General features: G+C 35.3%; 3 protein-coding genes across 6 annotated transcripts; 1 reads left to right on the forward strand and 2 right to left on the reverse strand.

Annotated features, from left to right (window-relative positions):
* Positions 1–311: 311 nt before the first annotated feature.
* Positions 312–8,956, forward strand: LOC18050902 (protein argonaute 4). The gene is made up of 23 exons (XM_006446326.2): positions 312–615; positions 1,908–2,168; positions 2,275–2,480; positions 2,570–2,794; positions 3,065–3,201; positions 3,281–3,378; positions 3,462–3,559; positions 3,739–3,910; positions 4,022–4,138; positions 4,222–4,329; positions 4,438–4,500; positions 4,587–4,700; positions 4,779–4,944; positions 5,031–5,143; positions 5,297–5,434; positions 5,675–5,805; positions 6,004–6,069; positions 6,726–6,789; positions 6,877–6,988; positions 7,069–7,142; positions 8,018–8,112; positions 8,196–8,227; positions 8,443–8,956. Exons 2-23 carry the CDS (start codon positions 1,911–1,913, stop codon positions 8,616–8,618), a joined length of 2,763 nt encoding a protein of 920 aa, XP_006446389.1. The 5' UTR covers positions 312–615; positions 1,908–1,910; the 3' UTR covers positions 8,619–8,956.
* Positions 8,957–9,427: 471 nt separating this feature from the next.
* LOC18050903 (lamin-like protein) lies at positions 9,428–10,103 on the reverse strand. Its single transcript, XM_006446327.2, has 2 exons — positions 9,911–10,103; positions 9,428–9,781 (listed from the first exon to the last, which is right to left on the reverse strand). The coding sequence occupies exons 1-2, from the start codon at positions 10,101–10,103 to the stop codon at positions 9,444–9,446; spliced, it is 531 nt and encodes a 176-aa protein (XP_006446390.1). The 3' UTR covers positions 9,428–9,443.
* A 2,588-nt stretch (positions 10,104–12,691) lies between these two features.
* LOC18050904 (la-related protein 1A) lies at positions 12,692–25,775 on the reverse strand. Of its 4 annotated transcripts, none has more exons than XM_006446328.2 (14): positions 25,112–25,775; positions 24,402–24,948; positions 24,052–24,214; positions 23,546–23,636; positions 23,306–23,377; positions 21,267–21,856; positions 17,997–18,066; positions 15,955–16,059; positions 15,500–15,834; positions 15,156–15,299; positions 14,987–15,050; positions 14,205–14,350; positions 13,885–13,989; positions 12,692–13,087 (listed from the first exon to the last, which is right to left on the reverse strand). In XM_006446328.2, exons 1-14 carry the CDS (start codon positions 25,334–25,336, stop codon positions 12,937–12,939), a joined length of 2,808 nt encoding a protein of 935 aa, XP_006446391.2. In that variant the 5' UTR covers positions 25,337–25,775; the 3' UTR covers positions 12,692–12,936. The 4 variants fall into 4 exon arrangements, 3 of the variants coding, with proteins under 3 accessions (XP_006446391.2, XP_024046246.1, XP_024046247.1); XM_024190478.1 differs by having other exon boundaries at positions 24,402–24,993; XR_002907090.1 differs by lacking the exon at positions 14,205–14,350 and having other exon boundaries at positions 12,999–13,087; positions 24,402–24,993.
* Between the last annotated feature and the right edge of the window lie 451 nt (positions 25,776–26,226).

Genomic DNA, 26,226 nt, shown 5'->3' on the forward strand with positions numbered 1-26,226 from the left:
CACTGTAGTGCTTGCTGTACATACAACGGGACACGTGTTGATAATTTATTGATTAATAAGTGGGACCCACAAAATAGCCCTACTTATGATTTTGTCACACAGCTGATAATTATTCGAGCAGAGGAAACCCCAAAGCCAAAAGTTGAAATATCAAAATTAAGATAATTAAGATAATTAAGATAATTTTGGATATTAGCCGCCTCGTAATTGTACGAAGTCAACAATGGCAAAATCGTCAAGTTGGTAAAAGGTAACCAGCGCGCACACATCACATATTAAAGAATGGCAAAATCGTCAAGGTCTGACATGTTCCATGAATCCAAGCGCTTCCGTTTAAGCGTGCGCTTCGGTGACCGAGTTTGAGTTATCTCCACAACTAACCAAAACTCGAAGCTGCTCAGTGTTGTCGCAACGTGTACGGTTTAGATTAATGAAACTGATCCAAACTTAAACATAGATGGCTAAGATTTAACCGAAAAAACACCCAGTTTTAACTTTTAAATACTCAGAGACAAAAATGAGCGAGTGGGTCAATCCATTAAACTGAAATCGGCTTCACTCTCATAGAGTGTAGTATCCTGCTCTTCTCTTGCTCTAGGGTTTTCAATTTTCACTGTAAGCATCTTTTTTTTCTTTTTACCAAAAAAATTTGTTATTTTTGCTGGAGTTTGCGTGGTTGCATGTAATTCTATTGTCTGTTAGAGTTCATTTCATTTTTTTTTCAATTTTTTGTTATTTTTTGGGTCTTTTTGGAGGTGATTTGAGAGTGTTTTTCTGCAATGCTGCTCTGTTTCTGTTTTTATTTCGCGCCTTATTTGAGCATTTTGTGTTGTTAAGCACGATCTGTATATATATATATATTTTATTTTATCAATTTTTTAAATATTGGTCTTAATTTCCCTTGTGTTTTTAACTTTAAATTTATTCTTGTTTCTTATTTTTAGCTTACAAATTCGATCTGTGCTCTATCGCTTTGTTTCTCTTGTATAAGGTAGTATATTCACTCCATTTGTGCTTATTTTGCTTGCATGTTGTTTCTTTTTAGTCTTTTGAGTTATAAAAAAAAAAGTCATTTTTTGTCTTTTATGGGTATACTTTGTTTTGCGATTTCCAGGGCTTTCTTTTTAGCCTAATATTGTACCCATACGTGATATCTTCTGGTTTTTTTTTTTTTTTTTAGTTTTTCTCTGTTTGTTGTTTGGTGTATTTTTGCACCCTTTTTGTTGTTTGAATATATATCATTTTCTTGTAGTGTTTTGACTTTTGAAGATGATTGTTCCTTAACATTAATGCTGTTTTTAGCTTCATGTTACATAAAGCATACAGAGTTATAAAAAAATGATTGATTTTGTCAGAATTTTTTCCCCCTCTTGGAGTTTTTCTCTATTTGTTGTTTGGTGGTTTATTTCAGCCTTTGTCGTTGGTTTGAATGTATTTCATTTTCTTGTAGTGTTTTAAAGATGATTGTTCAATAACGGTTCTGCTGTTTTTAGCTTCATGTTACATAAAACATACAGCTAGAAAATCCCTTTTTTTCTTCCATTGGTTTGGTCAGATGGGTTGTGCTTATGTGTCATTTGTATTTCAAGTTCATTTGATTTTATAGATTCTTACAAAGTGCTGTAGCTCTTTGAGTTGTCTTGTCTTTAAACATTCATGCTATTGATTTAATATGCTAGTCATGGTAGTTTTGGGCTCTCTGTGGCGCCTGTTTTCATATCATGAGCCTTTAGCACTTACCTTTATTTTTTTCGCAGTGCTTTCTTTGACATTATGGTGATATGGGTGGTTGCTTTATATTCTTCTTTTGACTGATAATACTCTGAAATATTTCAAAGAATTTCATGCTTTGGCGATTGCTTATTTTTCTTCTGACTTTTGCTTGTGCTCTTTATTTTTGCTATTAGGATATGGATTCCTTTGAACCTGATGGTAATGGTGCCCGTGATGGAAATGGAGCTCCTGATAGTTTGCCGCCTCCGCCTCCTGTTATTCCACCTGACTTTGTTCCAACCCGAGTGGAAGAACAAGAACCAGCTAAGAAAAAGGTGGTGAGGGTTCCAATATCCAGGCGTGGCCTTGGATCCAGAGGGCAAAGGATATCACTGCTAACAAATCACTTCAAGGTTAATGTTACTAATGTTGAGGGTCACTTCTATCACTACAGTGTAAGTCCACATTCTCTCTGTTCTGCTCTTACAGTTCTTTTTCCTTGATATTTAATTCATAATGCCCTTTCTTACCTTTTTTTGTTTTTTTGAATTTGTTGAACAGGTTTCTGTGTCTTATGAAGATGGTCGCCCTGTTGATGGTAAGGGTGCTGGAAGAAAAGTTATTGATAGGGTGCAGGAGACATATAATGCTGAATTAGATGGAAAAGACTTTGCTTATGATGGGGAGAAGAGTTTATTTACTGTTGGTCCCCTCCCACGTAACAAGCTTGAGTTCACTGTTGTGCTTGAGGATATTTCGTCTAACAGGTAAATTTATACATTTTTTATTCATGTTTTTGGGTCTTGTGGAAGCTGTCTCAGAAATTTGTTTTATTTTATCTCTCTTTGGTATGTAGGAACAACGGAAATGCTAGTCCTGATGCGCATGGAAGTCCAAACGGGAATGACAGAAAAAGATTACGGCGTCCATATCGATCCAAAACATTTAAAGTGGAAATTAGCTTTGCTGCAAAAATTCCAATACAGGCCATTGCAAATGCCCTACGTGGTCAGGAATCAGAGAACTCACAGGAGGCCTTTAGGGTACTGGATATTATATTACGGCAGCATGCTGCAAAACAGTGAGTGAAGATTTGGGTATATATGGATTTAGTTATAACAATTCATGATTGCATTCAAGCACATTGAACAGTTGAGATTACATTTAATGTGTCAGTATGTATCATTTCCAAGGTGCCTTAAGAATGTAACGTAATATCAACCACTGACAGTGCGCTTATACAATCAGTAAATAATTGTTGTGATTTGGTAAAACTTGTGGAGTTATAGAAGATTTAATTATTTTTGTGGCTTTCTTTGTTTGTATATCTAACTATGTTGAAATGCTGTAGGGGCTGTCTCCTAGTTCGCCAATCGTTCTTTCACAATGATCCAAAAAATTTTGCTGATGTCGGAGGGGGAGTTCTTGGCTGCAGAGGATTCCATTCAAGTTTTAGGACCACTCAGGGAGGCTTGTCTTTGAATATTGGTTAGAAATTTTCCAACTATTATTGTTGTTGTTACTTTTTGTTCTAGTTACCTTGCTTTCTTATCTCGTCTATCTTCAGATGTATCAACTACCATGATAATTCAGCCGGGTCCAGTAGTTGATTTTCTTATTGCCAACCAAAATGTTAGAGATCCCTTTTCAATTGACTGGGCCAAGGTAGGCAAGATTTGTTGTATTTCTGTTCATTATCTTATTTGTACTTTTGATTTTAAATCTCTGCCGCACATTTCAACTTATAGGCTAAACGGACACTAAAAAATCTGAGGATTAAGACGATTACCTCCAATCAAGAGTACAAGATAACTGGACTGAGTGAGAAACTGTGTAAAGAGCAAATGTACGCTTCTTCTGTTGTCTTTATACTGTTTTTGATGTGGTGTTTCTTAGATAGGCTAATAATTCCTTTTATGGTCGTGTTATCTTTCTCACAAAAGAGTATATTTAAATTAGTGTGTTTGTTAAATGCAATTCTTTTGTACTCTAATTATTGTTGGTTATTTTCATTGCTTGTTGTAGGTTTTCACTGAAGCAGAAGAATGTTAAGGATGATGATGGTGAAGTGCAGGAACTGGAAATAACTGTTTATGACTATTTTGTTAATAATCGCAATATAGATTTGCGATATTCTGGAGATCTACCATGCATCAATGTTGGTAAACCAAAGCGGCCGACCTATATTCCTCTTGAGGTGCGTGGATGTATTACGTTTCTGTGTGGTAAACTGTTATGTATAGTGTAAGAGATTTGCTTATGTCAAAGGCTTATTGTCTTTTTGTCTGTTAATTGTAATTTTGTGCAGCTTTGTGAATTGGTGTCCTTACAACGTTACACGAAAGCCCTGACCAATCTACAGAGAGCATCACTAGTGGAGAAGTCAAGGCAGAAGCCACAAGAAAGGATGAGTGTTTTGTCTAATGTTAAGTGTCTTTTCAAGCTATTGACTTTTCAGTTGCAATGTTTCTTTGTCTGCTGAAGCTTACAGCATTTGTTTTCTTGAAGGCTCTGAAACTTAGCAAGTATGATAATGAGCCAATGCTGCGTTCATGTGGCATTTCTATCAGTACTAACTTTGCTCAAGTGGAAGGTCGTGTGCTACCAGCTCCTCGGGTATATCTCAAGCATTTTTATGGCTGGATATTTTGTTTTACCTTTTTGTTACAATATTGATTGATTTGCTTTCAAACTAATTAATCTCTGTTTATTATCTTCCAACAGTTAAAATTTGGCAACGGAGAAGATTTTTCCCCACGAAATGGGCGGTGGAATTTCAATAACAAGGTTTCCGACCCTTTTTTTTCACCTTTCTTCTTCAGTTGTTACTTTTTATTCAGTAATTCTCATCGTGTTGTCAAATGCTGCTCCAGAAATTAGTGCAGCCAACTAAGATAGAACGTTGGGCCGTGGTAAACTTTTCTGCACGTTGTGACATTCGTAGCCTTGTCCGAGATCTGATCAAATGTGGGGAAATGAAAGGAATTGTAAGTCCAGTTAGCTAATGTTTAATGCACTGTCTAATCAAGTAATTGACAGAAGTCTTTTCCATTGCCTTATTGCAGCTCATAGATCAGCCATTTGATGTGTTTGAAGAGAGTCCACAGTATAGGCGTTCCTCTCCTGTTGTTAGAGTGGAGAAGATGTTCGATGAAATTCAGTCCAAACTGCCTGGGGCTCCACAGTTCCTTCTTTGTTTGCTTCCTGAGAGGAAAAACTCTGATTTATACGGTTGATTGTTTGGTCTTATATTTTGTAAAAACTGTTATATTTTTTTTAGAATTTGTCCAATAATTGAACTCATTTGCATCCTTCAGGTCCTTGGAAACGAAAGAATCTTGCCGACTTTGGAATTGTCACTCAGTGTATGGCTCCTATGAGGGTCAATGACCAGTATCTTACAAATGTTCTCCTTAAGATTAATGCTAAGGTGAGGACTGTTCTGATATACGACTAACCGGGAGTTTCCTCCTCCTATTTCTCTCTGTTTTTGAGTTCTGTTTTAAAATACAGCAGTGCTTCAATTTTTGGTTGTCCTGATGTCATGCTGTTTATTGTATCCTGTGTATTGTCTTACTTGCAGCTTGGTGGATTAAATTCATTGTTGGCTGTTGAACATTCCCCTTCAATTCCTATTGTTTCGAAGGTTCCCACCATCATCCTTGGGATGGATGTATCCCATGGGTCTCCTGGACATTCAGATATACCATCTATTGCTGCGGTAATATCCTTTCACTAGATTGCCATTTCTTCTCTTATGTTATTTATTTTTTCTTTTCTGAAATTTACTTGGTAAAATCCTTTCCTTAGATTGCCATTTCTTGTCTTATTCTTATTTATTCTTTCTTTTCTGAAATTTACTTTTTTTTTTTAACCTACACATATTTATTTTTGCTATTTCATATAATGCAACCAATTGAAAATTTAACCTTGTTGGTCTCTTGTTGATCGATATTTGTAGGTAGTCAGTTCCAGGCACTGGCCCTTAATATCTCGCTACAGAGCAGCTGTGCGTACACAGTCTCCAAAAGTCGAAATGATTGATTCTTTGTTCAAGAAAGTATCTGACACTGAGGATGAAGGGATAATAAGGTTGTTTTATTGTTTAACCTATCTTCGTTGGGAAGTTGTGGTAATAGGTTATTTGTATTGTTAGATTGGAGACTTCTGATTGATTGTCAAGAGTAAAAAGTTCATTAGCTTCCAGATATCTTGTTTTGTTGAAGTGAATTGCTAATATTTGTTTTTTTGAAACTATTGAGTCAGTAATATATCTTTCATCAATTTCAGAGAGCTTTTGTTGGACTTCTACACTAGCTCAGGGAAAAGGAAACCTGAACAGATCATCATATTCAGGTATACATTCCTTCACATAGGAAAGCTAGTCTAAATAACTTTTCTTTTTCCTCCCTCTTTGATGGTTCTCTTTCTTTTTGTTGAATTTGAATGTGATGCTTGTTGGTTGCAAGCGCAGATAATGAAAGAAATTCATAACCTTTAACATGTTTGCTAACTGTAGCCAAGTAAATCTACTTTTGAATGAATAAATTATTGTATACAATACAGTTTCGGACATGTATTGTGCTATCACTGCATAATTTCAAGCATTTTTACCCTCTTTTTAGAGGTACCATATCATGCTTCTTGAATGTTGAAATGTGTAGGGTATGTAATTGGTTTAGATAATATAGGAAAATATTTATTGCTGAATCTGCGAAACACTGCAAAACTTGCCCTACATCATATATAAGCCATTTTCTTATTTAATCAGTACCATTTGATTTATACTCTTTTGTAGCACGAATGAGCTTTCTTTATCCTGTTTTAATAAGTTATCAGTTTAGTTGTGTATAGATTATGACATCAGCAAGTATTCAGTAAACTATCATGTCGTTATTTCATTTTATTGATAGAGGTTGCAAATAGTTTTTTAGGTTTTACCTGAGTTCATTGGTTTTTATGTATGCTTGCAGATTTTTCTCTTGTGCTTATGAGTAAATGTCGTATTTCAGGGATGGTGTCAGTGAATCACAGTTTAATCAAGTCTTGAACGTTGAACTGAATCAGATTATAGAGGTTTCAAGCCTGTGCTTTCTGAAAACATGTTTTACAGGCTGTAATTCTTGTTGATTTTTTATTAATTTAACGGACTGGCATTTCCAGGCGTGCAAGTTTCTGGATGAGAAGTGGTCCCCAAAGTTTGCGGTGATTGTTGCACAGAAGAATCACCATACAAAATTTTTCCAGTCGGGATCTCCTGACAATGTTCCTCCTGGTGAGCCTTTTCATAATTTTGTACAGCACAAGTCTATTACGGCATTAGACATAACTTTCGAGAATTTTTTGTTTATGCAGGAACTGTTGTTGACAACAAAGTCTGTCATCCAAGAAACTATGACTTCTACCTTTGTGCCCATGCTGGAATGATTGTGAGTAATATCTGAAAACTGTTAGCATTGTAATTGTATGGTTTTGATGCCTTTGCTGGTCCAGGCTTATGATGATAACTTTTGTATGAAATGGTGTGTCTAGAATATAGATTTTGTTATTGGTATTTTTGTATGCTGGTATTTTTGTTCTGCTATTTTTGTAGCTAATCATTTATCTTGAATGTTTCTCTTGTATATTCCGAGTATAGTTCCTTTAAAAGATGTGTGGAACACATGCATAATATTGCGAAGTTGCTCATGTATTTATTATCTTTTATTGGCACTTTAACTATTGCTTTTATTTATTTATTGGTTAATTGGGATATGAAATCAGTGGGATTACCCTGTTCTCTGGAATGAATTGCTAAAACATAGATATTTCCTAAAGACGAGGAATCTTTTATTATCATTTGAAGAATAACTCATCTTTGATTCTTGCCCTCTCTCTCTCTCTCTCTCCCCCTCTCTCTGTGGGGTTTGATTGCTCTGTGCCACCTCAAAAGCCACAAGTTCCCTGCTTCCCAAGATTGCATGGTGCAGAAGTATCTCCGGTTTTGAACGAGCTAACCGAGTGCATTCAGGGCATTTTTTGGTTATTACAAATCTCTTTGTGCATTTAATTGATTTAATGATTTTGACAAATACGTATGTTTAAAGATTCAATCAAGCTTTAGTTTTTGCTAGAAAAATGTGAGAATAAACAAAGTTGTTTCCAAATCTAGGAGATTTATGTACTGCAATCTCATCGACAGCCATTCTTCGTCGACGAGTCTCTTCTTAGTCTCAGGCTTTTGCTTGATGTGAAATTTCCCTTTTCTTCATGTATAGTAAGATTAAATTGACCTTGGCTATTCTGATTTGTTGTTGATGATCAGGGTACTTCAAGGCCAACACATTACCACGTTCTATTTGATGAAATTGGCTTTTCAAGTGATGAGCTGCAGGAACTAGTGCACTCACTTTCTTATGTGTAAGTATATCTGACTTGATTGCTTCATTGTTATGTTTCAGGTCCAGTGTGTATTCTTCTAATTATGTATGCAAAATTTTCAGGTACCAGAGAAGCACTACAGCCATTTCTGTAGGTAATTTGAAGAATCTTATGCTGGTTGTGCTTGCATCTTATTTTTACCGATAAACAGATCTCTTTTGAACTAGTTAAAAGTGTTTGGTTTATGCTTTTCCAGACAGGGTCCTCAAGACGCATCCTTATCGCTTTGTACCAGTAGTCAGATTATGTTTGTGTTAGTAGTCTTGAGTTCCGAGTTTACTTAATTTATTCTATTGTGTGTGTGTGCAGTTGCTCCAATTTGCTATGCCCACTTGGCAGCAAGCCAGGTAGGATCATTCATGAAGTTTGACGACTTATCAGAGACATCTTCTAGCCAGGGTGGGATGACATCTGCTGGACCTGTTCCTGTCCCCCAGCTGCCTAGACTGCAGGAGAAAGTGTGCAATTCAATGTTCTTCTGTTGAGACACTTGTGTGGCTTCTACCGTCAATCAGAATCCTATCAAAGTAGTTTGTATATAGTTAGCCTTTTGGTTTTCATCTGGACCATCCAGTGGCAAAGGTGTCTAGAACTTGTAGTGATGCCTTGAAAATCTCTGCTATTTAATTTTGGGTCTAGAAACAGAAAGTGCCCTGTGCCTTTGTTTTTGTGGTGATTACTGGTGTTGTTGACTCTTGCCAGTCCCATGCATTCGCCAGTCTCTCTATTTCCCCAGACAGCAATGGGCTGTTAAACTGTTATTTTGATGGATTCAGGCATTTGGGTATCGGAAATTGGAATGATTGGCATGTTTTTAGTAGCACTTTGTGGCCTTTTCGTAATTGCAAATATTGACATGCCTTTAATCATTCAAAGTTTCTTGAACGAATCGTTAAAGAAGTTAGTATTTTACTTTCATATTTAAAATTTAGACGCATCGTTTTTGTTTCCACGAGAGAAGTTTTGGGTTATATAGATGGGTTAATAGGTGTTGGAAATTCTAAACCAACCAAGCCAACATGGTTATTATCCATTTCTAAACCAAAGCCGATTTAATAATTGTGAGATAAATTTGATTAGTTGAATTTATTTATTCATTGTGATAAATTTGACTAGTTACGTTTATTTATTCATGTTATGTTTGTTTGGGATTAGCGGGTCTTGTTAAATTTTGCTACTAAAAATTGATGGATATCTAACCATGTTCTTTCTCATCAGGAGTGTCATTCTATGACTTATTATTATAGCATAATTTCTGTTGATCATACCAAATGTTTTCCTAGAGTAGAAAGTTGCTCTTTGCATGAATTTTAAACGGAAACCGAGCAGAAGATGCTCAAAAAAGCAATGGTGCAAGCAAGCAGAAGGTGGCCATGAATGCTTGATGGAGAAGGAGAAGCACTTATGGTAAGATTAGGTGAAGCAGTTGGTGGCGGCGGGTCGGTTTCTACATGAACAGCAATTTTCATTCCCTTGGAGCAGTAATCTCCTCGGCCACAGATGAAGTAAAATGGCTTGGCCTCTGTCAGATTAAACACATCTCTTCCCCCCCTTGTGACGTTCTCTATGAAGTCTTTATCTCCGCACTTCTCATAGTTCGTTTTGTTCACTTGCAGTACGTTATACTTGTGCTTGTCGAATCCAAAATCTAGAATGATAATTTTAGAAGAACCGTCAGTATAATTAACTCAAATGGTAAAAAAATAAAAAAACCAAAATGATAAAAGAGAGCAGCACGAGCTCTGAAAAACGAAGTGAAAAGAGAAAGAGAACTCACAGAGCCAATCACCCACATAAAAGTGTTGGTGCTCTGCCCATTGAGTGAAGTTGACATTCGGTTTCCAAGTGTACTTTCCTCCACCAACCCTGTGAAGAACAGGGCTTCTGGACTCTGTGTGGGCGCACAGCACTGACATTGTTACCATCACAACGATGATGAGCCATTGATTATTTTTTTGTAAGCCCTCCATTTTCAATTCTTCCCCTTCTTCGAAAGTATCTATTAATAAACTACCACCACCACCGCAACTGCATGCATTTTATTTTGAACTGCATTTTGCATGAAAATAACCTGCTCTGCTCTGCTCACAAACTTTCCATGCATGCCAATGCGTTCAATGAGGTTATTTCATTAATTTTTTTCCTCAATGCTATTCTTTTGAGAAACTTCGACAATGTGTTAATGAATATTCTAGAAAAGGATGACTTTTAATTAATATAGTTTTTTCGGCAGAGCGAGTTAGTGTGCTCAATTAGACATTATTGTCTTGTTAAGACTTAAAGACAAAAAGTATTGTTGTTCTTTCGCATAAGATGTGGCCTTTATCAGAGAAATTGCGACGTATTTAGTATGCACCTCACTTACCTTGATCTTTTGCACATTCATGTGTTAAAGCATGTTTCCATGTAAATCGGGATACAAAATTAGTATTAATTGTAGTTACCACTAAACTTGTGTGCAAAATATGAAATTAACTTGAAACATATGAATTAAATTTGGATATTTCTTTCTATAAATCATACTAAAAGTTAGTTCGGGACTGGAGCGCAGCAGTTCCAATAGCTATAATTTGTGTTATTTAATAGGTGTTGGGGGGTCGTGAACTAGACTCAATATCATGTTAGTTGATGTGTAGAGTGTAGCTAAATTATATTATATGTAACTTACATTTTTAAGTCAAGAATTATACTCAATAACTAAAAATATGTTAATAATTACATAACACTTAAATTATTATTGGGTGAAATTCTTAGATGCAAAAAAATTACATGTGATGTCTACATGATAACATGTTACAATTTAAGAAGTTTAAGTAGTTGACCTCTTCCTCTTGAGATCCCTTCTCTACATTGGTTGACATATTCTCCACGGTTGGGGTAGTTGTCCCTTTTATGCAATCCTCCTATTAGTGAGCCAAAGTCTAGAGAATATGACAGTAAGTCCAACTTCCTAAGGACCTCAAATTAATTTGGGAAAAGCCATTAATGGTTTGTAAAATTGTTCAATCATATAAGAATAAATGTTTTTAAGTCTTTTGGGACTCGTCGACTGATTTCAATTGATTTTTTTTAATCGATCATTCGAATTCGAATCATAAGAGGGTTAAAAAGATTAAAAAAATTAATTTGAGCTACATTTTTAAATATTAAATTGAGAAAACAAACAAGTTAAACCACAAATGATTGAACAAAATCACACTAAGTGTATTAATCGAGAAAAAAATCATTTTCATCCCTAAGGTTTCATGCAATAGCTCATTTCATCCATATTTTTTAAAAATATATTAAAATATCCTTCCGTTAATTCACTATTAGTTTAATGTCGTTAACGAGTAATTCATTAAAGACAATATGATTTTTTATTAAAGTGATACAAATTATATTAAAATAAAATTTTTACATAATTAAATGACACTATAAAATATGCAAAATTCATTAATTTGTTTAAATGAAATCGACGATGAAATAGTTTGATATAGCTACTAAATAATTGCCATAAGTAACAAATTGTAATTAACACAATATCTTTAAATCATTGGAAAAAAAACTCAAAAATACAACCAAATTTTATTTACTTGCATGTGTTAAATATCTTTTTAAACTTCAATCAATTTTTATTTTGAACTTTACCATCACTCTTCTTTGATCATTATTGTCTCCCCAAGTTTGCTCACAGTGTAATTAGAGGGTATATTTATATGAACATAAAAATTGTGATTATTTTTAGTATTTCGATCTAAGTTTTATAGGGCTTTTTATGCCGCTAAAATAGAGAAAACTACAAAAACAATTGCTAGAACTAAAAGTTTCATTTTTTTTCGGTATTTCTTATTTAGTGAGATTAGATAAAAATAATTTTTAATTATATATAAACTTTTATTTATTTGTTCTAATTTTCTCTTTCATAAAAAAATTATTTTTTACCCTCAACGAATTATTAATAAACGATATTTAACTAACGTTGAGTTAACAGAAGAATATTTTAAACTATTATGTAAAAAATAGAGATGAAATGAAATATTACATAAAACTCTAAGAATGAAAAAAACTTTTTCTCGTATTAATTGTATGTGAATGTTAAATGATAATTTTACCCTTTTAATGTCATCAAACCGCAAACAATATTAAGACAGAAATGGAAAAGTTATAAAATATTCAAATGCCTGGACAACTGAAGATTTCAAAATTGTGTGTATTTTCTATAAAGCGTAAAACTTTAAATGACGGTGGATGTTTTCCCTTAAAAAGTCTACCATTAAACTAACATGAAGTATCAGAATAAAACTGTAGGTGAGGTTGAACGTCCATCACAATCAGAGTTTCTTCACGTCTACAATGTTAACTACTGAAGAAATCAACGTAGATTAATACCAGAAAATTAGACTAACATCAAAAAAATGACTCTCTCTTATTGTTCATTTTCACAAGATTCCTACAATTTTTTTTTTTTTTTTGGGGGTTTTCCAGTTTCCTTTATGTACAAGTTACAATTCAGGGGGAAGTGAAATGACCCAAGAAAAAACAGAGGCACCTCTCCAAGCTTGCAGACAACACAGAATTAACAAAAATAAAAAGGATGGGGAGCCAGAAAAGCTTGAATATTAGAACCATGACAAAACTTCAGCACTCGGCGGCCCTCATACCTGAACAATCCTTCCCCCAATATACAATATACAAAAAATTCATTGGCGTTGAAAGCATATGCAGGCTGCTACTCCAACTCTCTGTTAACTCGTCAGGATCGGTTTTCAAAATTGGCATATCATTGGCTCGGTGCCACCAGAACACAGGAATTACCTGAAGCTAGCGGCTCTCTGCTTTCAAACTGTTAACTCTCTCTTTGGCACGGAAGTCGTCTATGCTACGGTATTCCTCCCTGAGCAACCTTTCCAGTTCCGGATGTTTCTTTAGGGGATTTTTCTGGTCACGTAGCCCTCGGTAATGATGAAAAGCCCTGCCACATTAGCAATTTTAATTAGAAAAAATAAAATGGAAGCAGCTCACTAAAAATAGTAACAGCAGCTGATCCATAAAAGCAAGCTCAGATAATAATCTTCACATCATCACAGGGTACCCTTTAATTTCTAAGACTAGAAAGAAATAAAAATAAATAACCATGTATTGTAGTACGTCAGATGATTCTAACTGCACGCAAGTATATTCTGCAATTCTTAAAACATTACAATACAAACTAAATTCAAACTAAAAACTGTAAGTAATGATATCAGAACAATGCTTGATTTCTTCGAGACAGTACAAAAGTCTTGTTAGGCCTTCCAATCAAGAGAATAACCTTTTCACGTCCAAAATAAGTTATATCAGTAAAACTGAATTCATCCATTTATATTCAAGAAATGAATCCATTTGAACAAACATCATAACACTTATACTCAAGAATCAGATCTAATTTAGTGAAGGCTGATATTAGAAATGTCTGAGGCAAAAATAACCCTAGGGGCCTTTGGTGCAAGCCCACAGGAGTTCCCACTGCAATACCTACAAAATGTCACTTTTACCCCTTGAATTTCTAACAACTCCTTTACCTTCAAAGTTTGAACCTTTTTCCATTCACCAAGCGGGCAAGCGATTCTAATTTCAATCTTCTACCCAAATACTTTGCCTGGTCCACCGCAAACTTAAAGACCCAACTACAGTTATAAAGTTTTATCTCCATGTCGTAATAAGAATTTGTCCAATCCCAAATGATTTTGTCCCAATTTTCCAAAATGAGCAAAGGCAGGAAGTACATACCAGTATTTTTCAAGACCATAAAGGTTGCCTTTATGGTAGAAGTCAAGAGTCAGCTGCTCAAAGTCCTTATAGAGGTCCTCTCGGCACTCCTTTTCCAAACCGTAGCTGAAAGAAAAAGTTCTTATATTATTATTAATCTTTTTTAAGATTATTATGTATCAAATTAACAAAACCAGTGGTACCCCTTGCTTCTACTAAGGGAAAAATAAATAATTAAAAGTAGTAGAACAAACATTAATTAAAATGAAAGAGGGAAGCAACATGAAAGTGGGCTTCAAACACCCTACAAGAGTGAAAAACTCATAATTCACCAGAATTACCTATAAAACCTGAAAAGACACTCTATCCCATAATTATAACTTGCAGCAGCATCTTCCAGGGCAAATTTCTGGAACTCATTATACATAGAAGGGATGAACATTTCTCTAAGAAAATATGACCAAAACCTGTACAGTGTATTCATTTCCTGCATGAAAAATGACAGGGGCTGACATTACAATAGCAAAACAAGTGCAAGCCTCTGGAGGCAGAGGAAATGGAAACATCTGGAACTTCTAAATGTGAAAAATAAGACAAACGAAAAGATGAAAGCAAGTTTCTCCTTTATTTATCTAACATAATGACAATGACTTCAAATTAAATTTGTCCGGTTCAGCTTATAAAAATGGACCGAAAGAAGCATTTGGTTAAGACAATGATAACTAGAGACACCCAATAAAAAACAAAAAAAGAGATTTGATTTACTAAATCATCAAAGATGAAACACTAAAAACCATCACCCATAACACTGAACGTATGACAACGCCAAGCTGAGTTGTTGTTTACAAACAATTTATTTGTGGAAGGAGACAGGCCTTTTAACATCCTTCTATTAAAAGTACTTTTGGTAGAGGAGGAGGAACGCAATGTAAGGGACAAGACAAAGCATTAACCATAAAAGTAAAAGTGGAAGTAAATCAGCAAAATGAACAAAAGTGACAAGACTTGGAATAGTTTTTTCTCTAAGCCACGAAACAATCATGAATATGATCAAAACCAATTAATTTGATTTTCTGAAATACAGTTAAAGCATCAAGAGATAAAGTTTCGTGACAAAGTCCACCTCACTGCAGCCGATTCCCAATTTCTTCCTCTCATTTAAGCACCGCTTCCGAAACTTCAGGTACCTTCAGATAAGACGAAAGAGTTCAGCCAACTTCCAACGCACAAGTCTCTCAACAGAGGCATATGCCTACACACACACAAAAGAAAAAAATTCAACATCCCCTTACTTCTGCTGTCTGAAACCATTTTCTTCTAACAGTTGATGACTGGGATGTTGAAATGGTGGAAATGATTTTGGCATGGAACCCACGGGTGGACTACCACTAGAAAGAGTGCCATGTGGTGAAACACTCAACTTTGAAGGCCTAGGGCTGCACAATGTAGATTCATTAGAAAACCCAAAAATTTGGTAAAATCAGCATAGATCTCATCCAATTAGCATACAGAACATAAAATACTTGCATTTGAAACCAATAATAACCTCAGTTATTGCTTTCAAGAGCTACTAATGCTAATATGAAAATCTGAGGTATTGTAGTATAAAAACTAGCAACAATCACTTTCAACTAACCCGTGATTTTCTGGAGGGGTGGAACCAAAGAAGTATCCAACTGAATTACTTGGTGGACTTTCTGATATGAATCCATGAGAATTTCGACCAGTTCCATGGTTTCTAAAGTTGCTTGAAAAAAATCGCTGCTTAAGGGAAGTCTGTTGCCTGGGGATATTTTTGTTTTGTTTTCTGCGGGAAGTTCCAGACTCTTCATGATTAATACTGAAAGCTGAATTGTCAACTGCTTTTGAATTTGATACTCCTGAAGTACTGCCTGAAGATCTTAGGTTTCCATCCTTATTCTCAAAACTTGAGCTATTTTTTCTACGACTAGATCTCTTAGTTTTAAGCTCCTGTCAGGATAACATTCAAGGAACTTAATATGGTTACAAAACTTCAATGGTAAGTGAACTTGAACAGTGCAAAAATGTGATGCTGGTAATAAAAGTAAAAGAAGCAACAGGCATCTTAACCTGCTCAAAGAAATAAAGACCATCATTTATGGCAGAAGCGAGCTCATTTGAAATGGACTTTAATCCTTTACCACCAGTTTTAGATCCTTCAACCGCCCAACTATTCTGCACAGGAGTGAGAAGTGTGAGACATTGATCAATTAACAAAATGGAGAGAGAGAAAGATAGGGTATAGCAAGCAAAAGAACAAAAACAGAACAAGAAGTTCAAAAGAAGTTACATTTTGATTCCGAAATTCATAGCTTAAAGCAGCAGGAAAATTATATTATTTTCTAAATAATCAGCAAGAAAACAATAGCCTGATAATGCAGTATGGCTGAAGACTAACCAAATTCTATGTGTCCGTCATCAGACACAATCTCATCAGACACAATCAGCGATGAGCGTTATCAGGAAAGTTAAGGCATAACATAATTGACTTCAAGGCTTTTTAAGCAGTACCCAGAAGGGGTAAGACATGTTAGCTGACGTAAAAAACCTCTTAAGTGATCAAAGCTTGAACAAAATATTTTTCCGGTCACTGGAAAGAGCTGCTTAGAGAGAATATAAGAACTTCCAAGTAGATGAGGAAACTTCCTTTTTAGCCCCTTTACAGTGCCTCCTGTCATGGTGGCTACAACAGTCAGGTAATGGTTACTAGCAATTATTAGTGAAATGCACACATTCTTTTCCTTTGCCTGGAGATCGTTAAGTACATTTCCAAGAAAGCACACCCGAGATGACTTCAAATTTAAAACAAAACAGAGTGCCATTGAAATGTATAAAGAAAAAACAAATATCCTAAAATTCATTTTAAACCAAAGCCCATAAAGACCCCCCCCCCCCCCCCCCCCCCAAAAAAAAAACCAAAGCAAAAATTCAGAAAGTATCTTTAAAAATCTATTCTAATCTTCAATGCCAATTAGCCTAAAAAGGAAGCGATACAATAGATCTCTGTGTTGCCAGCTTTTTCACCCTTATCAAGAACATATTGATATATAATAAAACAAAACAATCTAGGACAACCAACAAACGTCTTGCTCGCTCGAAGAGCTTACGTGCAAATTTAAAGCAGAAGAGCAACAGGTTAAAGAATCAGTAAATGATCAGAATAAAACCATAAAAATATTTAAGCTCGTCCTTTCATCTTTCAAGTCTCTTTTCTATTTCCTCTTTCACATAGACATAACCATAACCTAAGTGCTTAGAAATCTTTTTCCATTAGAAATGACAATCAGGACTTGCTCAACAGGTGAGTCTGCATAGTCAAAATGTTCCAACTGCCAAATCGAATGTCACCCAGGTGGACATCAGAGTCAAAATTTCACTTTAGTTATGTAACTCTACATGAAATTGACATTTGAAGTGAATATCTACGGGGAGAAAAAAGAAAATTGATCTCTCATCTGCCGAGGTGAAGAGGTCAAGTAAGATATGTCCTGGTACCCAACTTCCAAGACAGATATTAAAGGATTGTCAGAGACTCAGAATTCTTGACAGCTTCTATACTGCACAATCCCCACTCTGAAGGAATAAGGAACCAAGAAAATTTTTTATCTGACAGGGCTTCTTCCTATACCTATGAATTCCATTGGACCCCGAACTGATAAATTGAAAGAATCTTTTGGGTCGTCCAATCTCAATAAGTTCATTGTTTCACTCCTTTATCTTCCAAAAGTAAAAAGATCTCAGAGAGCTTTTTCCTGGATCCGAAAGAAAGTATTTGATTTCTCCCAGTAACTAAAAAGTGTATTACGCCTGAATCTAATTTGGGTTCACTGCCTCTACAGCAACCAACTTGACGAAGAAACAAAAAATCCCTAATACATCAATAGCAACAATATAATAGTAGAATTATAATATGCAAGCATGCAAACCTTATTGATTCAGTTCACATGGCATAAACCCATATTAATAGTTAGCGAAGGAAATATGAACCATTAAGAATCAAATGAGACATAAGATACTCTATACAACTGAGAACATTGACAAAGCTGAAAAAAATTAAAATAAAGAAAGGCACATCAACTAAAGAAAAGAAAATTGCCACTCAACGGCCATACCTGGGTGACTATTATAAGTCTCTCAACATCCTGATCGACGACAACATTCTCATCATCTTCATCGTCAATCCTGGAAAAACAAGTCATTCAGAAAATCAAGAATATGGTCAGCATTTGGAGTCTCATACTTAAAAAGAACATCAACAAGAGTTGAACAGCATAAAGAAATCTGTATCCAAGGCACTAAGATTCAGAAAAAGCTAGCCAATGTTTTTGATCCCAGAACAAAAGAAAGAACTGCACAAATAAAGAACCTAGTATCAACTATTATATAGAGCAATATTTGCATCAGCCTACTTTCACTGATAAAGAAGTGATATTGCCAGATATTCTCATATGAGCAAGACGCGTTTGAAGTTGAGAATAAATATGCCTTCACCCACACCAACAACCACAACTCCCCCCCCCCCCCCCCAAAACAAAAAAATAAAAAGGCCTAAAAGCAGAACATGGGGAAACTAGCAAAAGAAAGCTTCTTTGGTCAGACTTCCATAACAGATCATAAATAGCCAATTATGAACATTATTAAATTATAGACAGATCTTGAAAATTCAGCATAAGAAAGAAAAAAGGTAGCAAGAGCAAGGAACTTCCAATATAATGATCAATCATCCAAGTTACGTAGAGTTGAGCTAGAGTCAGAGTCCAAAACCCCCACATACATTCCGGTTACATAGATATGGGGAAGTACTAGAGATAGGAATCAGATATGGAAGTTTCAAATATAAGGCATACTAAATAGTAACTCCAGATATCCACCATTGAAGAGCAAATTCAATAGCTCCATTTTCAGACTCTTTCCAATTGTAGCCAGTTTTAATAAATTCTTCTTTTAAGCCTATTTGGAATCTGAAGAGCTTATTTTTAAGGAAAACAAAATTTATCTACAGCTAGATTAGGCAATAGTCGGCATGGGCAGAAAGAACTATAACCTAACCAAACTGTTTGAACTGAACCAAACCACCAGGTTAAGTTCAGCTTTTGGTTAGATCTAGTTCTCCAATAGATTTGGTTCAATTTTAGAGAAGAAATTGGTTTTCTCATTCTGACTTGTTTAATTCAGTCTGAGAGGTAAAATCAGTTTGGTTTGGTTTTAGAGGTGAAACAGGACCAGTTATTCTTGGCATGTTTCAGTTTGACCCCATACCAAACCACACAAAACCCTAAGTTTGCCCACCTTGGGCTAAGGAAGCAAAAACTGTTGAAGGATTTTGCATAGGGCAGGAGAAGGCTATTGTTAACTGGAGATGAGGGAAATAGAAAAAAAAGTTAGTAACTGTCATTTCAGGGCTTAAATTGAATAGATCATAACAGTTAAACAGCAGGGATAAACTCTGCTAAGGTGGTTGTTCTCAAAATGCCAGCCCTTAAAATATATGCGTCTGCCTTTAAGTGACAATCCAAACAAAAAGGAGTTTTGAGGCTCAGTTAAGTATAGAATTGAGAAAATATTGCAGGCTTGGAAGAGAGCCTACATGCCTAAATAAGGGAACAATAATACCTCCACACTGGTGTATAAGGGACACTTTTAGGGCGCGATATAAGGGTTGTCGAGTTTTCTTTTCTTAAACAATGCAATAGCACTCTGTAATCATTGCGCTAAAAGTCTAGCTGCTTATCTTTACCTTTACTTACAACCCATGACAAGTTCAATATTTGTAATGTTTTACTTACCTCCATATTGGTGTGGGAGGCATAAAACAGAGACGCTAATCTGTCCTCATCATTGGATGGCATCGAAGTTGTGTCTCTTTGAAATGTAAAGATATTTTTATACTTTTGAATAAAGGAAAGATGAGAGTATTATGGAATCATGGAACCACACCATTTTTTGGGTTATAATAAAACCAGAAAATTTAAAATTGGTAGGGAGCTTTTGATTTTCTATGGAATTAGATGCATTCTATTGGGTCTGCTTCTATGTCATTCCCCAACTAGCGTAAGGATTTCCATTCTTTCTCATTCAAGCTCAATGATAAGCAATTTTATTGATATGGTGTTGTCTGTTCTTGTTTGTTTAATATTCTGTTTGTGGAGTACTGGTTCACCTCTCAGCAAAATAATTTAGCTCAATAAATATTCTCATTGAAGCCCCCCCCCCCCCCCCCAAAAAAAAAAAAAAAATTGACTCCTGTATAGTTCCAACAAAGGCTTATCTTAGTTTCTGTAGCTTTGCTGGTCATCAGCTTATTACAATTCTATAGAAGTCCACAATATACCAAAACAGTACTCTGATGATCAAAGGCATGGCTGACTAAGTTCTTACATTCACCCTCGGTAACTCACCTTTACTACTTCTTCTCCATCTTTTCTATTCCTCTTTAAGCAATATCATCAAATCCTCGAAGTAAAAACCTATAAGATTTCTAGAACCCATGTGCACCAGATACTTATTCCAATGGCAAAAATGCCAACTTATGTTGCAGAAAGTTTTAAAACACCCAACATTCATATGCAAGCTGAAAAATACGGAGAAATATAAAAACAAAATTTTAGTCACAAGTTATCTACATGAAGAATTTTAATGCCCTTAAAATCATGCAGGCAATTGCACTTGAGTCTATAAATCAAAATTTACAAAATGCCACTAAATATCAATTCAGGAAGTAAAGCAATCTCTCAGGCCTTATAACATCATGCATAAACTCCTCTATACCACAAACAACTGTAGAAAAAACAATAAACAGTCATCTCAAAAAGTCATTGATAAATTATTATAAAAGGATGAAAAAACTTTTTAATGGTTGCTTATTAAATTAATCTAATGCAGTGCCTGTTGCAATACACATGGACTCCTTTTTCCTTGAAATGGCACTCAGACCTAAACTCATTTGTAATGAGATTCATTTCATAGAAGCTCGTAAATTCATGAGATAAATATAGTGGTTCTACTTACATCCCTCAAAAGTCCTGATAAAACCCCTATTTTACAATAACAAGTTTAACCTTAAGGGAAATTAAAATAGGACAAAGACAGTTGTCCCACTTTTTAGTTCAAGACTTTGGTTTAAGTATATAGCACATAACCTCTAAATACAAGTATAACACAAGGATTAACATAATTCTCCATGAAAGATTACTTGCCAAAGAAGTGGTGGAAAAAGAAACAGCAGAAACCAAAAAAGTCAGAACTAAAGAAATTAAGTAACACTAATAATTAAAAATTGAGAGAGAGATCCTATTTGTAAACATTTTGAGTAAAAGGAAAGGAAATACAGAAATTTGAAATATAGGATAAAGAAAATTAAGAGAATACAAAGGATGCACTACCTCTTGTGTGCGGAAAGATCATCCTTTTTCATCGTTTTCTGCTCAATCTCTAGCTCTTCATCAAGCATAAATGTGTTTGCAAAATCATTTGATAGCTCAATAAGATTCTGAACAGCCACATTTGATGATCGCTCCAAGCCTTGAGTTCCATAGTCACCAAATCTTGCAGACTCAGTTCTTTGTGACAAATCTTCAGAGGAAATATTGTGATTGGTTCCAAGGTTGGAAAACTTCGTGTCTGATTCAGAGAGTGATGTTCTTGAGTCACCGTTTTCAGCAGAGAAGGCTTGCTTTCCATCATCAAGGAGCAGAAACTCATCACAGTGCTCTTCACCATTATCAGGTTCAATTTCTACACTATCAAAACTAGGTGGCACATTCTCCATCAAATTTCCAGTATTTGATGAAAATCCAACATTTTCTTTGGGCATTTCCCTTTTATTATCTTTATTTATATCACCATTCCCAATAGAATCAACAGGGTTTTCTGCAGATTGGCTCTGTGAAGTCTGAGCTGTTGATGACATTGTCTGCTCCACAGAAGCTGGAATCCACTTGGACCACTCATCACGTCTACGTACCTTGTCACCCTAGATCAATAACAAAATACAAGTAGATTCAGTAACAGGCTATTAAGAAAAGAAGCAAAAACTGGCAATGTCATTCAATAGTCTATATATCCCCCAGTGTTTTGTCTTTTTTTTTTTTTTTTTGAGAAGCAATGTTTTGTCTTTGAAAGAGTATAATGTCTTAACTTGGGTATGGCAATTTTAGTCCTCATACAAACATAAAGACAGCCTCTTATAGGTTACTAAATTCACAAAGTAGCTCATAGGCTCCTAGGTTATAGAAAGGGAAATTCGACCTGCCATCAGCTAAACCAATCATTTAAAGTTCCATATTATATGTCCCATGTACACTATTTTGAAACTAACAAGGCAACTACAATCATAACTTCAAGTTTTGTGTGCCCCATAAGGAAACGACAAAAGATTTCTAGAGAAAACACCTAATTAAAGTATTCTTTTTTTTTTTTTGAATTAAACACCTCATTAAGTTTAATAATAAAGAAAACTGTACTATTAATAAAATTAAATTCATAACGCTTTAGGAAGGGTAAATAGTAAAATAATGTTGATAAAAAAATCCATGATAAAATTGAAAATTTGAACCAAAGCAGACGAATGTGAGGAAAAACCATTAAATATAATCAATTTAAAAGAATAAGACCTAGTTTTTTTCTTGCTAAGAAACGAAACATTTAAGAATAAGACCTAGTTTATGCTTAGAGAGAACAATCAGAATGTAAACCTGATCATTATTACAGTAAAACAGATAAGTAAATAGCTCTATGCTGTAAACTCAGAATTTTGGACTAACAAACCCTCAAGCAACTGTAACAAAAAAACAATAATAATGATATTTAAATAAAAATAAAATAATAGGAAAGAATTATAAGATAGTCTCAGGAAAAACCATTCAAATCGTTGGTCAATTAACAATTGGAGAACCAATAAAAAAAAAAAAAACAGTTGGAGAAAAGAGTAAACAATAAAGCTCCAAGCATTCTATAATCTGATGAAAATACAATGACAAAATAAACACTCAATCACGTAATTAAATGAATTACCCAAATCTCCTTGACATGTAAAGTTCATTATTACATAACTTTCTAAGATGAAACACAATAGGTGAAAAGAGTTTTTCATCAAAATCTTGAACACAGAATTCGAAAAGATATAATTTGTATAGGACACTGAATGAGTACTCCATGGTTAGCTTAGACAAACAAAGTTACCTAATTTGAAATTTTCAAGAAGGTTATCTGCTGTGCATTAAACAAATTTGTCTGAAAAATGAGAGTTGCAGACTAACACTCTGGAATACGGGCGATATAAAAATAATTAAAAACAGTAAAAGATCAACTCCTTAAGTAATCACAAATAGTCCGCGTCAAAAAATACCGAGCAGCCACCATCACACATAGAGCATGAAAAGAAATACCTAAGAGCACATATCTCACTGCAAGGAAATCTAACCTGAGCTTCTACAGTGCTAGAATTTTGCAGGGCATCCAGGATAAATGGTAGGTCTGTACTCATTCTTTTTACCTGTTACCCAAATAGGGGGTAAAAATAGAAACTCAATAGGTTATTGTAAATTTTTTTGAGATATTCACATATCAGAAACTGTGAATAAGCAGTTAAATCTTGCAAAAGCTAGCATATCTAATATGTAGCGTTCTAGTAATACAGTATCCATCATTGGTTAAAACATACCCTTTTGAAGTCTGCGATGATGGCTATCGGAACCCAACCTTGGGCATCCATTAAGGATATTAGGTAATGGTCATTCTGAAGATTTTCATCACTGCCAAAAGAAGTTAAAAATGCAACAGAAAATAATACAACACTTCAATTATGAACAGATAAAAACGTTTTTGATTTGAAAGAAATATAAAGAGAAACACTGGCATTTTTTTTCCCTTGTTCCAGCCGACCGCATAGTAAATAAAGGCACCTTTACACTGGTATCATTGAAGACACAAATCCAGAGAGATTGAAGCTACCATCAAATGGCAGAAATAACTCAATGCGGTAAATCATGACATCATTGGCTCACAAATTAACATAGAAGCTACATTTATTAGATTAGCAACAACACATTTTGTTGGAGCCCCATTACAAATAAAATAATTTTTGCCCTAATCAGCAATATACAATTTAATACTGAAATAACAGCAAATAACATTAAGCCAAATATGTGGTAAAGTGTGGATGAATACCTGAAATAATACTCAATTTGTTTCACAATGTTAGCCTTCAATGCTAATGTCTCTGGAGGCAGCATTGGAGCCCCTAAATTTACAGGATATGGAAAAAAACGCTGAGGATGAGGTCCCCTAATAGAGCCTGGAGGTACGACAGGCACATAGCAAAGTGCAGCTCCTGTGCGATAGATACAAATAATTTCGGACAGCAATTAATTTAAAAATGGAAAAAAAGAAAGAAAGAGCTTCCCAAAATGAAAATATGCAACATTCAGGGTGGTACTCCTCAGAGTGAGATAATTTATAATAAATTGAATCTTCACATGGTAAATAAAGGCACCTTTACATTGGTATCAAGTTATTACCAGGAAAGCCAGGACCGACCACATATCCAGGACCAGGAGCTGGACCAAAAAAGGCAGGCCTTACCAAAGGCCTAGGTCCGATACTCTGTGGCACAGGTACACTGTCTCGGGGACCAAAAGCTCGCTGATGATGCCAGGCATGATTCATGTGGCCACCAGGTTCTTGAGTATTAGGTCTTCTATTAGGAAAATTGGCAACAGAAGCATTGGGATCTCCACGAGGAGGAGGAGGCTGAACATTTCTAGCAGCATCAATAGCATGAACTGGGGGAACAAAAGCTTGCACTGGCGTTTGATTTTCAGCACCAGGAAAGGGTCCGGGGTAAGGTGGATAAGCATACCCAGGAACAGCAAAGTGTGGTGGAGGCACCATAGTATGAAAAACTGGTGGCATCGCTGAAGGATGATGGTAAGATAATGGAACAGGAAAAGGCGGCGCGGCATTTGGATTACGCTTAGAGCCGGACTTGTGATTACGAACAGGCAAACTCTTGTGGGAAGGATTCGAATTTCCAGAACCATGTGTCTTATGCTGCGCAACTGCTCCCTGAAAGACTCCAGGAAACAAATGATCAATACCTGTACTAAGAAGCTACAGTTGAAATACTTGATTCATTTACAAAACCATCAAGGCGCGTAGCCATATAGTGATGAGTAATGGCATAAACGTAAAGCCAAAAGTGTAAGCAGAGGAGACAAATGAGAGAAACCTGAGGATCAGAGGAGAGCTTAAAAGAAGAATCGACAACAGCAGGATTAGTCTTGGGGCGTTGGTGGTGAGTTTGAGCATCGGAGAGAGCAGGCCAAGAATCAGAAGCACCCATGACAGGAGCATCATTACCAGTGCTGGTCACCACATTTTTATTCCATACATGCTTGGGGCCACTCACCATCTCTTTCGGTTCATCTCCTCCTTCATTCTCCGCCATCACCATAATCAATCAATCAATCAATAAACCAATCAACTGCCAGTGGCACCACCCTGAGGGTTTTGTTGGGATTAGGGTTTTCTATTTATTTATTGTGCAAGAAAGAGTGTGAGTGTGCGTGTTGTTGGTGAGAGAGATTGACAGTTGCAACTTGCAAACGTCTAAAAGGGCAAAAAAAAAAAAAAAAAAAAAAGGGCGGAGAACAGCGCAAGTGTTTGTGCGACTTGTTTTTTATACGATACGAGTGCGTGAGAGAGAGAGAGAGAGAGAGAGAAAGAAAGAAAGAAAGAAAAAGAGGTAAAGTTGAATTGAAACACCAGCAGTAGTAGTAGTAGTGGTAGTATAAATCAGTGAGTGTTGTGTCGTAGTGTTTTAGTTAAGCAAGGGAAATAAGTATGCTTATTATTGCTTTCAGTCAGTCCTCTTGCAAGAGGAGATGATGCCATGTAATGTACAAAACCCTAGAATTAGAAGTACACTGTTAACTTACTATACTACTACCAAGTTCTAGGGCCAGGCCCAACTGCTTCCTTCTCTATCTAAACCCCACAAACAACACTATTTACTTTTATTTTACACTTATCATTTTTTTAAATAAATAAAAAAAAGACTTACAATTTATTTTATGAAGTTTCCAAAAAAGTTCCAAGACTGTAGTTCAAGATTGTTAATCTTCTAAAGCTATAGATACTTATAAACAACAATTAGTGTTTGTACATCTGTCACTAAACAATAATAGGATTCGTTTGTTAGTAAAATATTGTGGCTTTTTATCTGAAATGGAATTAAAACTATATTTTTCATTTGTCAAAGAAAAGCTTAATATCCTTATATGGTAAATATTTTTTTTCTTTTTTCTGTTAACAGTTATATTGAAAAATTATTTTAGATTAGCT

The sequence above is a fragment of the Citrus clementina genome, unplaced genomic scaffold (assembly GCF_000493195.1).
Source record: "Citrus clementina cultivar Clemenules unplaced genomic scaffold, Citrus_clementina_v1.0 scaffold_2, whole genome shotgun sequence".
NCBI lineage: Eukaryota > Viridiplantae > Streptophyta > Magnoliopsida > Sapindales > Rutaceae > Citrus > Citrus x clementina.

Coding starts and splice junctions, on each gene's coding strand:
- LOC18050902 (XM_006446326.2), top strand. CDS start 1,911: ATGGATTCCTTTGAACCTGATGGTAATGGTGCCCGTGATGGAAATGGA. Junction 5,435..5,674: donor ATATACCATCTATTGCTGCG/GTAATATCCTTT, acceptor CGATATTTGTAG/GTAGTCAGTTCCAGGCACTG. Junction 6,790..6,876: donor AACTGAATCAGATTATAGAG/GTTTCAAGCCTG, acceptor TGGCATTTCCAG/GCGTGCAAGTTTCTGGATGA.
- LOC18050903 (XM_006446327.2), bottom strand. CDS start 10,103: ATGGAGGGCTTACAAAAAAATAATCAATGGCTCATCATCGTTGTGATG. Junction 9,782..9,910: donor TTATGTGGGTGATTGGCTCT/GTGAGTTCTCTT, acceptor TTATCATTCTAG/ATTTTGGATTCGACAAGCAC.
- LOC18050904 (XM_024190478.1), bottom strand. CDS start 25,336: ATGGTGATGGCGGAGAATGAAGGAGGAGATGAACCGAAAGAGATGGTG. Junction 21,857..23,305: donor CTAGCACTGTAGAAGCTCAG/GTTAGATTTCCT, acceptor TTATTGATCTAG/GGTGACAAGGTACGTAGACG. Junction 15,051..15,155: donor AATGGTTTCAGACAGCAGAA/GTAAGGGGATGT, acceptor TCTTATCTGAAG/GTACCTGAAGTTTCGGAAGC.